Raw genomic sequence first — 16,798 nt, 5'->3', positions numbered from 1 at the left:
TCCTGTATAAGCATACATGAAAACAGCAACAAATAGACCAGACCGTGACACCCGTGGTCCATAATATCCCACATTGTGCCTGCCTCTTAGTTGCATTATGAGACAAGAATAATAACGGGTCATTAGTCTTTTGAGACGTCGGCGATAGCATTCTGGTTGCACGCTCGGTTTGCCCTTTTTACGTGCAGGTAGATAACACTTAGTGATAATTACTGTGTTAATCATGCCTTCATATCCCTTCATGTTTTGTCCAATGCGGAAGTAATCTGGTGTATGCTTTTCATCTTATTCTAATATAACGGGAAAGTAACATGCTGTTGTTGCTTAGGTTAGCAGGTGTAGAACGTCCAATTTCCGCACTTCATTGTAACATAATGATGGAAAATTACGTAATGTTTTAAAGGCAGTTAAAATTACGGAAATGCACTGTTTTTGTTTGAAATTTGATTAATATGAATTCTAAACCAAATGTTGATTCATAAACGTTTCTAAAGTTTACCATTCCTGTGAATTTGTGAAGGGTTAAATTATCTAAACAGTAGAATAAGTAAAAGGACTTTTTATTTCTTAAAATAAATGTGTATTTTTCTTATTTAAAGTATTTATGCACATTGATTAGCCCTCTTAGTAATTATTCGTCTTAATGTTTTGGGAAAACTCTATTTTATGAGGTCTTTTAATCAAAAGTTGCCATTGTGTGAGATTTAAGGTTTCCACGGATGTTTTTTCTAGGTTATTGCTCCGTGTAGACTCGTCAATAGATGTCAGTTTTTCGTAGAAAAAAAAGTCATTATCTACAGCCCTGAAGATAAGACTGTATATTTTTCCGAAACGTCGACGAATCAACACAGCGCCAAAAGCCAGATCACATCATCAACCATTATCAATGATTTACTCAGTTTCTTAATATAGTTCTGTTTGTTCAACATCGTAGAAAATAAATTATCACATTTATCTTAAATATGTATGAAAATGTGACTGAATGTCTTCAACCATCATGTTTTAACCCTTCAGGTCACATTTAACGCTGATCCGTATAAAGCATTACAAAATGCCCCCCGGGTGGTACGATGCTGCAGACAAATGTGTCGGTTGGATTATTCGCTCTTCCTAAACGTAGGTTCCGACAGCTAAACAAGGAACCATGGAATTACATTAATTTCCCCAGACCCTTCCATCGCAGGCTCTGTGTTAGACGGAATGAATGACGTGTTCGTTTACATCCAAATTTTAAATCACAAGTCCTTTCTATCTGAACGATAACATTTTGCATTAAGAGTGATGGAGGAGTGTAGGTAACGTTCCAGCCCTTCTCAATCTCGGCACTAGGGAGAGGCAAGATTTACTTCCCGGTCGCTTTACCCCCGGGGTGAGCCCTAGGGCATGTGAAGAAATTAAAAATTCCTGACCCAGATTTTTACAGAACATTGAAACCTCAGCTTTACATGGTACTCGACCAGAATATTCGATTAATCAAGGAAATGTCTTCATTAACATAATTTATGGCATAAAAAGTATCATAATTCGGGCGTATAACGTTTGCTTTTAGTATATATTTTAATTTATCATATTTAATGAACATGAAATTATAACCAAAATAGAAAAAATAAAACCCGCGAAATATGGAATCAATAATCAGTAACCAAAACAAGAAATTAACCGCGTTTAAGACAGGAAACCGTTCATTTCCAGTGGCAGGTGCAAGTGTGCATTATTTTCCTCGATGTTTTTATATTGGAGTATGATACAAGTATCAAGTTTCATGTATAATAATTCTTTATAAAGTCAGATTTTAGATTCTGACGGCGAAGAATATGAAAATTACAGCCTTCTATGATATTGGACCGCAAAGAAATTGACTTCGTTTCAGAGGTGCGTACTGCCTCCATCATCAGGACGAATCATGACTGAGACAGGTTACACATCGGAAACGTCGGCGTACATACACGGATCTGCACAGTGTAATATTCTCAAACGCTGCAATCTACTTAAAATAATATACAACTGTTGTAATAGTAATAATAACAATACTGTGATTGCAATGCTGAAGGGTTGTATTTCATTAATTCCAATTACGTGTAACCATTTCATCCGCCCACGACGGTCAGACTCAAGTTGTGGTAGGATGGGATTAGAAGTTCCTGTAAGGGCGAGATACGACTGGAGGCAGGTGTGTGTATTCTGGGCTGGATAGATAGCGGACATACAAGAACCAACTTCTCTCTCCAAAGCACACAGCCCGTCTGAAATCGAAACCGATATTTAACTCTGTTCAAAGGAGTTTGAGAGTTTGATGGGATTTTGAACGTATTCCATTTACTGTAATCTCTTTTTCTGAATTCCTCAGCATAAATTGAAATCCCTGTTTCTGCAATTTGGTTTGAGTTTTACGTTTTATATCTGTAAGTCTTTGTTGCATCACCGATTCGGTAGAAACATATTTTCGTATTTAAATGACACATGTCCAACAGGGACTAGACAGAATTTCATACAGGCATGATATAGGGTCCCTATAAATTAATCTAACATATTAATACAATATTTTATTTTCCGTCTATACACAAACTTAAAATAATGTTGTTTAAAATTACTTAAAATTATAACATTCTCAGTAGATACTGCATCTTGTTACATTTTTTGTATTGACGACATGTTTCAATGTGTATTACATCATCATCAGGTCTATCAATTTTAAAAACTGTTGTACATCTTGCGTTGCGTATATTGATTAATTTGATTTGTTTGATTTTAAGTTTTTGTCTCTTCCTTTAAATTTGGAGGTTGTGCTTGGATGTTTTATATCGGGTTGTAATTGATGTGTTGTGTGTCCGATATTAAGAGACGGTAGACTGCAAATCAAACAAATCAAATTAATCAATATACGCAACGCAAGATGTACAACAGTTTTTAAAATTGATAGACCTGATGATGATGTAATACACATCGAAACATGTCGTCAATATAAAATGTAACAAGATGCAGTATCTACTGAGAATGTTATAATTTTAAGTAATTTTAAGCAACATTATTTTAAGTTTGTGTATAGACGGAAAATAAAATAGTGTATCAATAAAACACAAACATGACGCAATTAAGATATAAACTAACATATTAAGTGTGTACTATGCAGCTAAGTAAATATTTAAAGGCTGTTTTATAAATTTTAAATTTATCTTGATAAAGTTATTCGCTTTGTTTCTTTGGTAACATTTTCTTATCTAAATTCGTCATTTTAGCGAAGAAACCGATTTTGAATCTTGGCAAAATAACGAAATCCTAATCGAGGTTTTTTTTTTATTTTCTTAGTCTATTTTAACTTTTTTCGGTCTAACACCTAAATCTGGTTCGCATCTTTGTTCGGGTTTCGTACAAGGCGGAAAATTCCTTCAGTAGCCTTAGTTAGGTACCGAAACGTCAAGTAAACAAGATAAATTCATTATGTTAAACAAAGGAGGGCTTTTGCCAATCACAATAGAAGTCGGACATGTAATTTTATACACAGTAAGGATGTCTGATGTCTTCAGACATCCTTGGAACGGAGTCAGAAATTCACTTCCTCCTTTTTTATACTGGGTTTGAGGGGATAAAACTGGGTCAGGAGGACCACTAAGTTGGCAGCAAACAAATCAATGAAGCTACGATGACATTGGAGGTACAAAAGAAACTTGGACACTTTTGAAAATCATACTGCATGTTTTATTCGATTTTCTGTTCTTTGAAACTTGTATGAAATAGAATTATTTGTTTGTCACCACTAATGGATCGATAGTTGTAGTTATAACTGCTGAAGCGTCGTGTAAGACCAAACTTTAAAACTAATTACCGAACCTTGATAACATTTTACGTGTTTACCAAAAAAATTAGGTAGACGGAAGACTTATTTTGAACTGTGCATTATCATTAGTGCTCTAAAAGAAGATGAATTTAGAACAAATAAAAGACCAGAACATTGAAAAATCTAATACCCTTTAAATTCTGTCCTAATTATATGTTTAAACCTACTATTTGTGTGTGCAGAGAAACTGCCTGCTCATCAGTTGAGCTTATTTTTATTTTAATTTTCCTTCCATACTTTTTATTACCATTTTAATGACATTTGCGATTTGAACTTACCATCTGACAAGTGATATACACAGCCTTAGCCCTAAATAGTCGACAACACCGGCCGATTTTGAAACCGATTCGATAGACTTCTGATGTATTAACACTAATAATTGTCATTACTCAGACTATGGAGAATTCGAGGTTCTCACGGCAACGAGTTTGAAGAAGCCTGTCTTCTGGAATGTGACTGCCTATATCATCATAAGATCCTCTGAAACGTCGGTAAACTTCTACCGGACTCCCCGCCGCTAACACCCAGAAGACGGACAACTTATTAATTTTCTTACTAATTATGGAACCATTATAATTATAAAATTGTTTATTTTATATCTTAATTGCGTCATGTTTGTGTTTTATTGATACAATATTTTATTTTCCGTCTATACACAAACTTAAAATAATGTTGTTTAAAATTACTTAAAATTATAACATTCTCAGTAGATACTGCATCTTGTTACATTTTTTGTATTGTCCCAAAAAAAAATGTAACAAGATGCAGTATCTACTGAGAATGTTATAATTTTAAGTAATTTTAAACAACATTATTTTAAGTTTGTGTATAGACGGAAAATAAAATATTGTATCAAAATTGTTTATGCTCACTTAAGGAAAGTGTAATGGCGTACCTTGATTTCTCATGCACGTTCGCCGTCTCGGTACTTTGTCGGTAGAATAGGTGTCTGTCCGCACCGGCAAGTCACCCCGAGTCTGTGCAGAGCGAACGTAAGACGCATTTTTGGAAACAGCTGGTCCTGAACCGTTTGGAGTTTAGATGTCTCTTGGGGAATATTTGTGTTCTTTTTGTATCTCATAAGAAGAAGCGGTGCACAGGTTTTGGTTCCATCAAAGGAGTCCTAGAGTTTGTGAAAACGACTCTGTAAGAAATGTCTGCAGTGGTGGAGGGCAGTGACTGAGTCGGATTTTATCACCAAGAGGAACATTTCGACTTTCATTGTCCGTTGCCGGCAGTAGATGGAGATTACTTTTTATCGGGTTATTGCTTCAGTGATTTGACGTAAGGTTATGAAAGATGAAAAGTAGAATACATATAGAACGAATCGATAGTGATCTATTTTAAATAATCGTCCCTACATTCGATTATAAGAAATAAATATTGTACGATAGGTATCAGTCAGGATATCTGGTCCTTGTCGGGATTCAATCAGGAGACAGACGCTTTACCGCTAAATCAATTTCGTAACATACATAGTATAACCTAACCTAACCTAACCTTTTTCTAATATCTTTTAAACGAGTTGCTGTAGATTATTTGTACTATTCTGACGGAATTGTAGTAGAATTAGAGAAACAATGTATGTACAAAATTATTCATAGCCTATGAATGTCACTACATCCTGTGACCTAAAACAGTGGACTGTCTATGTTTGCTTTTCTCGTATTACATTTCGTGACAATTGGCTCGTGACATTGTACAGAATCAAATCCCTTGCCCTCAGGTCCCGTGCCAGTTATTTGCAGAGATGCTGAATTCATACAATAGCGGACTGATACAGATGAACCATCGATTTCACAACGAATCACTTCGTTTTAAATTGACTTTCCTGTAACGGTTATAACCTGCTCGATACGTGTTTTAAACTTTTAATTACATTTTGTCTACCGACAACAAAAGGTGTGTTATCGTTTGGGAAAAGTGGGTTATTGATAGCAGGTATTCTGGTAATTTGGTGGCGGTATCACGCGAAAATTCACTGAAACGTTTTATATTACTCATCGGAGTCGATTTTTTACTCTAGGACGGAGGCAGATTCCAGTCTCCGAAAAGCCGTGTTTTTTTTTTACAAAAATCAAGACAATAAGTAACGTACAGAAAGTTAGTTGTTTCAATAATACACTATCGTCACAAATCCGCTGATGTAGTTGACTGATAGTAGTGAAATTGTACCAAAAGTGAACTGTATAATCAGGAGAGACTCCATTTTTCTCCAACTTGTCATAAGCAGCATCAACACAGTAGTTGTGAGAGGATAGGGTTTTGTTAAATACTGTCAGTACTGGAGAGATTTTTATGACTTTCTGCCTAAAGGATTTTCACCAAACACGGTGGAAGTATGGTGGGATAATTAAATACATAAATATGAAATGAGAGATGAGAAATACAAACATTTTTGGTGGGAAAACCTAAAGAGAAGAGGCCTCTTACAAGACGCTAACATTGATGGGAGGATAATATTAAAATGGACTGTACAGAAATAAAGTGGGCTGGATTCATGCTGATGAAGAGCGGAATAGTGATGAATATTCTGGATTTAACGTTTGATGAAGTACTCTGCTTTATGGATTTAGTGTGATCATAAGAGTTCTTAGAATCTGAGGGTGGTTATTTTATTTTGTTATCGTAACTGTAATGTAGTAATCATAATATAAGGTTTTGGTGTATGAAACGTCGGCTTGTTGCATAACACGCAGGTGCAGGTGGGAACAAAAGTAAAAGTTTATCGCAGTTCTTGGAATCTCTCTGTCCTGGTGAAAAACGTTCTTTGTCTTTCCTTCAGGAAAGAGTAAGTTATCTGAGATTCGAATCCAGTGAGAAAACTACGTCTATAAAAATAAGAAATAAAGGTAAAAGAATGAGGGGCATAGAAAGGAGAAGGAAACAAGAGAAGTCAGGGCTCTGATTGGAACAAGTTCGATGAATCGATGTCTTTCGCATATATATGTATTTTCTGGCGCCCGCTGTGGTATTGTTTATGGCCGACCAATCCAGATTGGTCTGTACAGAACACCAAATTACTTGTAACAGAAAGCGAATTATGAAGCATAAAGAAACCAGTGGTTTGTGATGGAGGATAAGAAACTTGGATTTATGAAGTTGCAAATCTATTTCGGCTTATTCATTTTTTATTATCTCTTCAATCAATCTTATCTTGTTCTTATCCCTCTTTGGGTTCATAAAATGAGAATTAATATTTATTTTTTTTTACAAAATTTCACGAAAGAAGAGAGGCAATACAGAAAATGTAGAGCGGAAATAAAACAAGCAAGGAAATGAGGAAGAAAGGAAGAATTTTATGTCTTCGAATTGGTAGTCCGATGGAATAAAGGTCAAAAGTGTGACGAAGTAATAAAACCCTTGAGCTGTAAAAATGATCTCCTGTTTGGTGAAATAATAATGCGGTTCTATTGTATTAAATGATGGGGACACGAGCTATAGATGCTGGAACAAAAGTATATTAGTGAGAGAGGAAAGATGTAGACTGAATTAATTAACCTGTGGAAAGACCATAGTTAGGATACTCAAATTATCTTTGTAATTAAGTTTTTAGCTGAAGATTTTGAAAAACAAAAATAAATTTATATGAATAATTACTTATCATAAGTAGGTATTCCAGTAAAAAAATGTAAGTAATCCTAAAAGACGAATTTTTTTTAAGTTCCGTATTTCGATTACAGTAATATAGGCGAAAGAAGACAGAAGGAAAATTAACGGGGAAGGTGGGAAGAAATAAAGAAATTACGAAATACACGCACAGAGTAACAGTTCTGGCGCGTTCTCGTAATAAGATATTAGATTTTTGCTTGTGATGGGGGAGTCCCGGGCTCGGGGATCCCCATCTAGTAAACTTGTTAGGTAGAAAAAATAAATAATACTTGTGTACGTCTTCATGTACACTGTCCGTTCTTGTCGTCAGATTTTAACGTCGACAAATTTTACTGAAATTCCGCTAAGCCATGTTTGGAGTTGAAGCGTACAGACGAATACGCGGAAGGAGAGATTTTAATAGGCGTTCCGTAGGGTTTCGGACACACCCAAAGAAGAAACGAAAGAGAATGAGAGGAACTAAGAAAGTCTCTCACTCCGTGATAACATAATCCGAGGAGAATAGCAGTTGTTACACTGTATGGAATACACAGCTCTAAAGCCGATTGGAAAGAAAATAAGATATAAGATTCGGAAACTGATCTGGTTTCTCCGTCTTAAGTCACACACAAGTCAGAAACAGAATAAGCGAGGAACACGACTGATATTTATGTTAATGTTTAATCGGAATCATGTAATATCTGTAGTCCTCTCGCAAGACTGCATTCAAAAAAAAAAATATAAAAGTTAATGAATAAAATATCCACAAAGGTTTAGAAACTTCTAAATAAATTTCGAACGAGCGAGGTCAGAATTTAAATGGCCTAACGCAATTTTGAATCGAATTTCTCAAGACAAGGAGAAGGAAAAGTATTTCCGCAGAGGAAAATGGATCAGAAATGTCGTGTGTATTTAACCGCTGTGTCGTGGTCCTCGCGAGGGGTGCTGGTAATTTGCGGTGACGGAGTAATGATCACATATCGCATATGGAAACACGCAGAGACACTTGAACAAACTTTAGCGGTTACAAAAAAATACATCACTCATAAAGTCAACATGACCTTTGTTGTTGTTAATTTTACTGTAATGAATAGTGAATTTAGAAAAAAGTCCTGTTACTTTGCAGGTCCTTCGTAAACTCTCTGGAAATTCAACACACGCCTTAAGCGTAGAAACATTTGCTTATGGGATTTCTATCAGAAATTCGAATGTCTGTGTGGACTAGTACGTATTGTAACAATTATAATGTCGGACTTCTGTAGTGGAATCAGAGCATAAAGGTACTAAGTCCTATGCATGTTCCTGGCAACGAAACAACGAGCATGTCATATAGAGAATAAAGCACAGTGTGACGCGGTGCACATTAGTGTTCTGAAGGATAATGTTGTATAGAACTTAGTGTTTTATTTTAGGCTGTGGTATCTTTATGTTATTTTCTACGTCAGCCTATTTAAAAACAAAATTAGTTCTATGAATATGTCAGTACAGTATTTTTGTGGTTAATAAAAATTTAACGACAATCCTTCAAGAGGCGTGTTTCTACTGCTAGGGATATTGTCGATTTCTAGAGGGATATTTTTTTTTCCTGAAGAACACTTTATAACGTTGTTTGTATTTCGACTTACATTTCCGTTTTTCGTCCATACTCTGTAGTTTCATATTGCATATTTCATCGTGTTTCCTTTTGTTTATTTTAATATTATTTCTTGATGTTTTACGTCGTTTGTATGTTATATTATTTTAGCTTGTACTGTTGGTTTAGTGCTTCAGTATAACTGGTCTTGTTTGTCTGTTAAGCATGCGTATAAATAAAATAAACTCTCTTGAATTTCTAACTGTAGCATTAGCTAAAGTTTGTAAGTACTTGGAAACAAAATTGTCAGAATAAAGTTAACAACTTGCGGCATTAGGCTGTTTAATGGTGCACTTCTTTATACAGTCTAGCTAATACTGTTAAAATATTCAAGTAAAATATGTTACGATTGCTTGGTCGGGGGAATGAAGAATGCATACAGAATTTTTGTGAGGAAATGTCTTGGAAGACGTCAATTTTAAAAAAAGTTGGTATTGATCTTCTGAAAAATTATTATGAAGATAAGGGAAGCACGAAATGGTCTCAGGATCGTATCCAGTGGTGGGCTTACTGTTTGTCTGTCCAGGTTAGATGGATCTTTGACTTGTGGATTATGCATTGGACTGAATCCACAGAGAAGTAAACCATCTGGGACAGCACAAATAAAAATAGGATAGAAATGTGACGTAATTATTATGATTATGGGTCACAAAAATGTTTTAGAAAAGGAAATTAATAACAGAATAAACATTTTTTGTGCCTCTGATGATGACCTCTTGAAGTCGAAACACTTTTGGCATTGATATCCTACATAGTGTAAACAGTTGTTTGTGTGCGTATTGTATATTACAATACTCTACACGGTATGCAAGATTTTAATAATAAACGTCATAAACGTTTTCTAAAAATGATGAAGAGATAATGTACATACAGAACAATTTCGAATACGATATTAAAAATACAATAAATCTAGAAGAAAACATCTTTTGAAATCTGATAAACATCTGACTAAAAAGTTGCATTTAAGAAATTATATTTAAGTTTATATAATTTTATACACCTGAAGATGGTTCTTTTAGAACTGAAACATGTCGTGTAAAAATTGATGTTCTAATGTAAATCGAACATTTCGATAGAGAACATCATTTAATATATTTTAAATATTTAAATGTTAATTATAGTAATATTTTAATATTTAATAGGAATTTTATTGTGATTAGACTGACAAGATTTAAACAAATATATATTTATCACAATGTGACGCAACTTTATCATCTCAGATAATGTTAAGTTGAAGGTAACGAAAATGAAACTGCGAAGTCGGAAGATCCAGGAATATAAGTCAATGGCTCAGAGGGCTTGAAATGTATCGGAAGAGATCTTGAAGTTTTTCCCCACTTGATTCATTTTTCCTCTCCTCAACTTTTCTTTCAAGTAGATCTGACGTCAGATAACATTTTACCTGTACCGATACATAGAGTGGTTTGTCACCATTTCAGTATGATACATTTTCGGAATGATATATGACGCCCAATATATTTCTACAATATTTATGAACGATAAGCAGGTGAATACTATTTTATAAGAAAATATAAATTAAGTTATTGATTATGTTAGGAGAATATATTTTCTAAATGTTTGTTGGTTCATAAAATTGTTAATTCTTTCCTTTTCGTGCGTGTTGCATTAAACGATGTTGTATAATAACCGGAACAGAGATAAGTGAACTTGCATAAGTTTATATTAGTTCTAAAGCTTGTTAAGGTAATTAGATTCATTAAATTAACTCAGCGCGAAGTTAGCTTGTAGGATCTGTACAATATTTCTCTTACCATATCATATCATTTAGATAATAGCTCAACATTTTTCTTGTTACGTTCCTAATGAAGCTACTGTCTTGTGTCTGCGTTATCTGAATTTTTAATGGAAATTATTCATGAGTTAAATTAGTGGTCTTATTATAAACGGGGACCTGGAAACAGATGTCATTGTGTTTAAGAGAATTTAACACTCACAAGTATGCACTGTGTCAACACACGATTTCCGATGACTTGAACACGGCAGTCGCAACGAGGAATGTATCTTGTCCTCTTTGCAGTTGTGTTAACCGTTCGAACGCGGCATTCAGTCAGGAATCGTCCAGCTGCTTGAGAAATTCGACGTTTTTTATACAATCCAAAAAATCTATACCGTGTTTACAACAGCCCGCGAGGAGTCCCCTTCTCGAGTCATTGGTCCTGCACAATTTCAGTAAGATTCGTTTTAATATTATGAACCAATCTACGCGTAGGTTCCTTCAGTTCCTGTTTCCGGACTATAATTTTATAGTATTTTTTATTTCTCCCATGCCTCAATCATCGTGCCCTCATGCATTCTGAAAAGTTGCTTAGAGGCTAATGTCGTATTTTGAATATTTGATTATATTTGGTTCAGTTTTCTATTCAGTGGTCTGTGGCCGCCTAACACCTGGTTTTCGCGGCCACAGTCTTTAAACTAACACTACGTCTTTAACATACCTATTCCTTATTACTACTGTACATACTCCCCCATTTACAGTGCTAGATTCCTAATTTTACTCTGTCTTTTACGTCTTATTTTGTACAGGAAATTCTCTACATTCCTGACTTCCATATCCTTCGTACAACTTATTATTTTCCTAAAGGCCAGCTCTTCACAAGCGGTAAGCCACTTATTCCTCAGAAGCTGTTCCCTCCAACCCCCCTTATTCTCGATCTGATTACGTTATTCATTCATTATTTTTATTACAGTTTTTGATGATTGGTGGTGATTTTCTTCCTGGCCACATCGGATCGCCGACCCGGGAATGTTACTGACGTCCATGAAATTTTAAGCTTGCTGCAAGAATTTACGGTAAGATGTTAATTTACATAAAATTATTATAATATGAAACAAAACAGTTGAAGAATTTATTCAGAAGTGATCACTCTACAGTTTGCGGGTAACTTGAAGTAGTATTTCAAGTTTGTTAATCAGCCTTATTTTATCAGATCTTGAAGGGTTTTTTTTTTGTTGTTGAGAAAATCACTAGTGAATACGACGTTGTTTCAGTTTTCAGATCGCGGTAATAATGAAAATAATCCTAAGGTGGTGGTAGCACTGACGATAATAACGATATATTTCCTTAATTTATTCAACGATACTTTTATCTACGTAGTTTCAAGGACTTTTGGGAATGGTGAACTGAGAAGGATGAGGGAAGCATCAGTCTTTGTGTTCAGCTAGGATTAAGAAAATATAAATAAATAATGTGGTTGTTGATTTCTTGGCTGAGATAGGAAACCATTTCCATCTGAATACGAAGCAATTACATCCCAAATATATATGATCGCGATAAGAATTAGGTCTACTTTTTTGGTTATGGTAGTGATTAGGTGATACGGGATGCCTGAGGATACTGAGAAGAATTCGTCTTAGTCACTTACCTGTGTTTCTCGCAAATCTGCCTCCCACTCTCCCTGGTGATGATATTGCTGTACCAATCAGCTTCATACACTCAGTCGAGTGTCTTCCCCTGTTCAAGCGCGCTCAACGTTTGATTCTTTAATTCTTATCTTTGTTCGAAAACAAAAAAAATCAGGCAAGTTAAACAAAGGAAACAAAAAACTAATATTAAGCCGTCTCGATATATATACTTCACTATGATTTTCGAGAAAGTATGAATCAGTTTACCGGTACCCCCTCCCCGTTCAGCTGGGTGTTTTATAGCAGAAGAGGTCGCTGATGTCTTCGGCTAGACCTACCCGTCCTGTTCTTCCTACGACCTGGTGTCCTTCCTCTGCATCCGCTCCAACCTCCAACCCCAACTGCCCCGATCCTCGCCGACACATTCCACTCTATCCAAGCCCCTCCAGTTGCTGTCATCTCTCGCAGCGCAGCTGCGCAGGGCGCCATATTCTCCCCCTCAGGATCCTTACAGAATCCATCCCCTCCGCGTGAGGTTGTAGAGCCCCCCAGCGTCATGACGCCCGCCGTCATCTCGTTGCGTGGCGCAGTGAGACGCTCCAGTTACTCCTCTACTATTATCTCTATCGCATCCGTCCCAGTGCGTGTCAGCACGAAGATACAGGGGCTTACTACCGCGCTAAGATTATTTCGGGCAGGACTCGCGAAATGTTGATCTTAACTCGTTCTTGCTCGTTTTTATTTAAATCAGAATTTTTCTGTTAATAGAGCATCTATTTGCCGATCGCGAATTTCAAGTACCCGGGGGTCTTCGTGTGTTTACACACGGGGAAAAAAGGATGGCTTCAGCGATAAAAGATTCTCATTTGCTGGATTAGGGGTGTAATGACATCCGAAATTACTTTTCTTGCCACCGGATTACCTGTCAAGTGCGTGTTTACATCATACATTTGTATATTATTATTTGTATTAGCTAGAGTACTACGCGTTCAGAGTTGACGGGAATTAAAATTTTTGTGTTCAGTAGTAGTACAGTATATTTCAGCATTCTATTTGCAAGTCGCATTGAAATACACGATTTATAAAATATCTAAATTAAATGTGAGAAATTGTTCACGGCGACTGAAGCTAGGTTTCATCCAAGGAAACGGACGTTTTACCCACCGCCTGACTATCGACTCCCGCCAAACGCTGACTCCACCAGACCCCACCATAGTCCCGATTGCATTTTTCTACCACAGTCACCAACGTCAGAACTTTAAAATGAGATCTTACATGCAGTTCACAAGTTTAAGTGTTTTATAAAACATTTGTTAAGGTAGTATAATTGCGTCATATTGTGAATCAAATATTAAATTATTTGGTTTTTCCGTCTAATCACAATTGTATTGGATCACCTCCAGACACATCAACGTGTCTACTATCTCATCTCTGGCCGATGTAGAACATCAAATGCATTCACTTCAAAACAATACATTCGCTCCAATTTATGAAAATAATCTGGATATGAACATCTACAAAAAAACTACACAACAGAAATTGTAATTGAGTTTTAAACTTATTAATATAATTTTACACCTGAAGATGGTTCGATGAAACCGAAACATGTAAAAATGTTCCAAAATGTAAATCGATTATTCGATCTGGAACATAAAATGATATTTTATTCATCTTATTTTTAAATACAATTGTGATTAGACGGAAAACCAAATAATTTAAAACATTTGTTATATTACGAGTAAATAAACAGGTAAAGATGCGAAAGTTTGAGGTTATATCTGACAAATTTAAAGTTGTGAGGACCTGTACTGGTTTAAATTGTGTACAGAAAGGGGTCAATGAACTGAGTAATTATTAGGCCTAATGCAAAGTTCTTCTTGTCAGTAACATACTGATTGAAGGATTTATAAGGAATTCGTGTGCCTAACTTTCTTCCGATAAGGTGACATTCTACTTATGTTATTATGCATAATTATCAGCGTTTGAAAACGCTCTAATAAAGGGAATTATTATTACTGGAATTATCTAAACCGTATCAAAATATAAGATAATTTTAATTACAATAAAGTAGTTTTCATATGTGCGTTTGTGCAAACTTTATACACTCCATACCGTTATAATTAACATCTATATTCAACGTCAAATGTAGCGTAATTTTGCTTTCTACCTCTTTGTGTTTCGTTAATATTTTTCATCTCGTAGCATGGTACTATAACAACAAAAGCGTGTAGGAAGTTGTCAATTGCAAAGTTCGCGCTCATCCAAGTGTTGACATTGATCTCATTATTTCTAATTCTAACTTATCTCCTTTCATATTCTTTACAGTTTTCTTAATTTTTTCGTTCTTTAACTCTTTTACTCATATCCCCATTCTCTGTCTTGATATCGCCTTTTAGAGCTTCAGTTGTCTTTATTTGGGACATGGGTAATGGTAATCAGTTCGAGTCTATTATCATATTAACATCCGGAGAAGAAATTTGCATAAGCGAGATTTGCTGTTTTTAGGACTGCCAGTTTAAAGATGTATATCTTCTGGGTTGGTATGCCATTTGTTCTGGTAGAAGTCTGCCTACGTTTCAGAGGTGCTTTAGGGCGATTATGGAGGTAGCAGTCACATCTGAAACGTCGGTATACTTGTACCAAACTAGACGGTTGCAACAACTCAGAAATTTCAAATCATCTGGATCAGGATATGAACTGGTAGCGGATTATTGTGGAGACATTTGTAAACTTTCGGGTTTTGAAATAGGCGTGTTGGTTTCTTAGAACTCTCTCTCTCTCTCTCTCTCTCTCTCTCTCTCTCTCTATATATATATATATATATATATATATATATATATACTCTGAGAATCGGAAATTGAGCCCATTACCGTAAGATGGTTTCACGCTGCCTCCAAGAAAGAGCCTCATCAAATTGAAGTTGTCACATTCACTCAGACACACGAAAGACTACAGCAAAAGTCAGAACGACTTGCATAACAAATTTCACGGTCTCTTACCTCATCATGTGTTCTTGACGTATCTTGATTTTTAGCCAGTAAACAATTTTTAACGTGTTACTTCAGCATTCGGTGATAAGTATTTACCATATTTACCCTGAAGATGGCAACTGTAGTTTTGCAGAAACAGTGGTAAATCCTCAGAAATCAATGCGATCTATACCGAAAGCCGAAACACATACATTGAAATGGATCAACGAGAATTTAATGATTGTTAAACTCTTTCATAATTCAGAACATCGTAGTGTAGAAATTTAAAAAGTTATGAATTTTATTGCTAACTTCAAGTAGCAGTGTAGTGTAGATATATTTATTATATTTATTTTTTCGATTTGTTGGTTATTTATTTGAAAAGTGCAATAATTTCATAATCGAAACTTATACGGTAGCTGCATACATCGATAATATTTATTTATATTTATTTATATTGCCACACATAAAATAAACTTCCTCATAAATTCGAAGAAATAAATTCTTAAACACAAAAACTGATAAGAAAGGTTTGAACATGTTGGCAACACTGGCTGACCGTGTGATAAATCATCGTATGTTTATATATAGATATCAACGTTTCGGAGAAACGTACTGTTTCCATCTTCAGGGCGTCAAAATCCAGAAGGACGTTTTGCACGGATGTGCTTTTCTGATATTTTAGTTATGAAAGAAGGAATATTTACTGAAACATTTTTACGTAACGCGAATTAAAGAATAGACTTATCTCTGAAAAAATCTATAGAGCCTTGATGGAACTGCTGTCAGTTGAAACAACACTGACTGACACATACTTTCCGATTTAATTCTATCCAAATCCGTAAAGACCGTAGTAAATCGTACGGACAAGTGTGGGAACACTGAAAACATCAGGACGCAAATATTTTATGATGTAATGCGTTTCATAGCCTGTAATTACTGGCCCACACTGATAATCGAGGTCAGGTGTTTCCATACACGCAAGATGGGCCTCCTGACATCAATTGAGGGCGCAGCCACGATATTGTCAAACACGCGTCGTTTGGCGACAGCTGAGTCTAACGATAACAACATGACCACTGCTGTTATTATCTCTGGCAATGGCGGAAGCATGTGAACAGATTTGAGGCGATGAGTGAGATGAGATTCGTACAGTGAACATGCACTCGACAATTCAGTTTCAATTTAAAGGCGATGCTGTCTTCGAGTTCTTATGACGAAGACAAAGCAATCCGGTCATTGAAAGACGACACATGAAGGTTTTAGGATCTCGATACCTGTCGATTCAACTTTTTTCTTTCTAGTATTTCTCTGTGAATACACTGGAGTCGTTCAGTCAGTATAGTGACTGACTATGACTTGTCGACCGGGGTTCGATTCCCGACAAGGAAAAAGATTTCTTCCTAT

At 35.6% G+C, this 16,798-nt stretch overlaps 1 protein-coding gene across 3 annotated transcripts in view; it reads right to left on the bottom strand.

Annotated features, from left to right (window-relative positions):
- The window catches only part of LOC110831666 (uncharacterized), a 167,486-nt gene that overhangs the window by 133,895 nt on the left and 16,793 nt on the right, over positions 1-16,798 (bottom strand). For 2 of the 3 annotated variants that reach the window (XM_087359645.1, XM_087359646.1), the window contains exon 1: positions 12,443-12,834. The exons of the other annotated variant lie outside the window; for it this stretch is intronic. In XM_087359645.1, the coding sequence (XP_087215771.1) occupies positions 12,443-12,509 (67 nt within the window). In that variant the 5' untranslated portion in view covers positions 12,510-12,834. Of the gene's footprint in view, positions 1-12,442; positions 12,835-16,798 lie in introns of those variants that run through there. 3 annotated transcript variants of the gene reach the window in all.

Source organism: Zootermopsis nevadensis, unplaced genomic scaffold (assembly GCF_977971745.1).
Source record: "Zootermopsis nevadensis isolate Lab colony 2312 unplaced genomic scaffold, Znev_1.0 Znev_ptg000032l, whole genome shotgun sequence".
Lineage (NCBI taxonomy): Eukaryota > Metazoa > Arthropoda > Insecta > Blattodea > Termopsidae > Zootermopsis > Zootermopsis nevadensis.
This window is presented reverse-complemented; position numbering and strand designations above follow the sequence as displayed.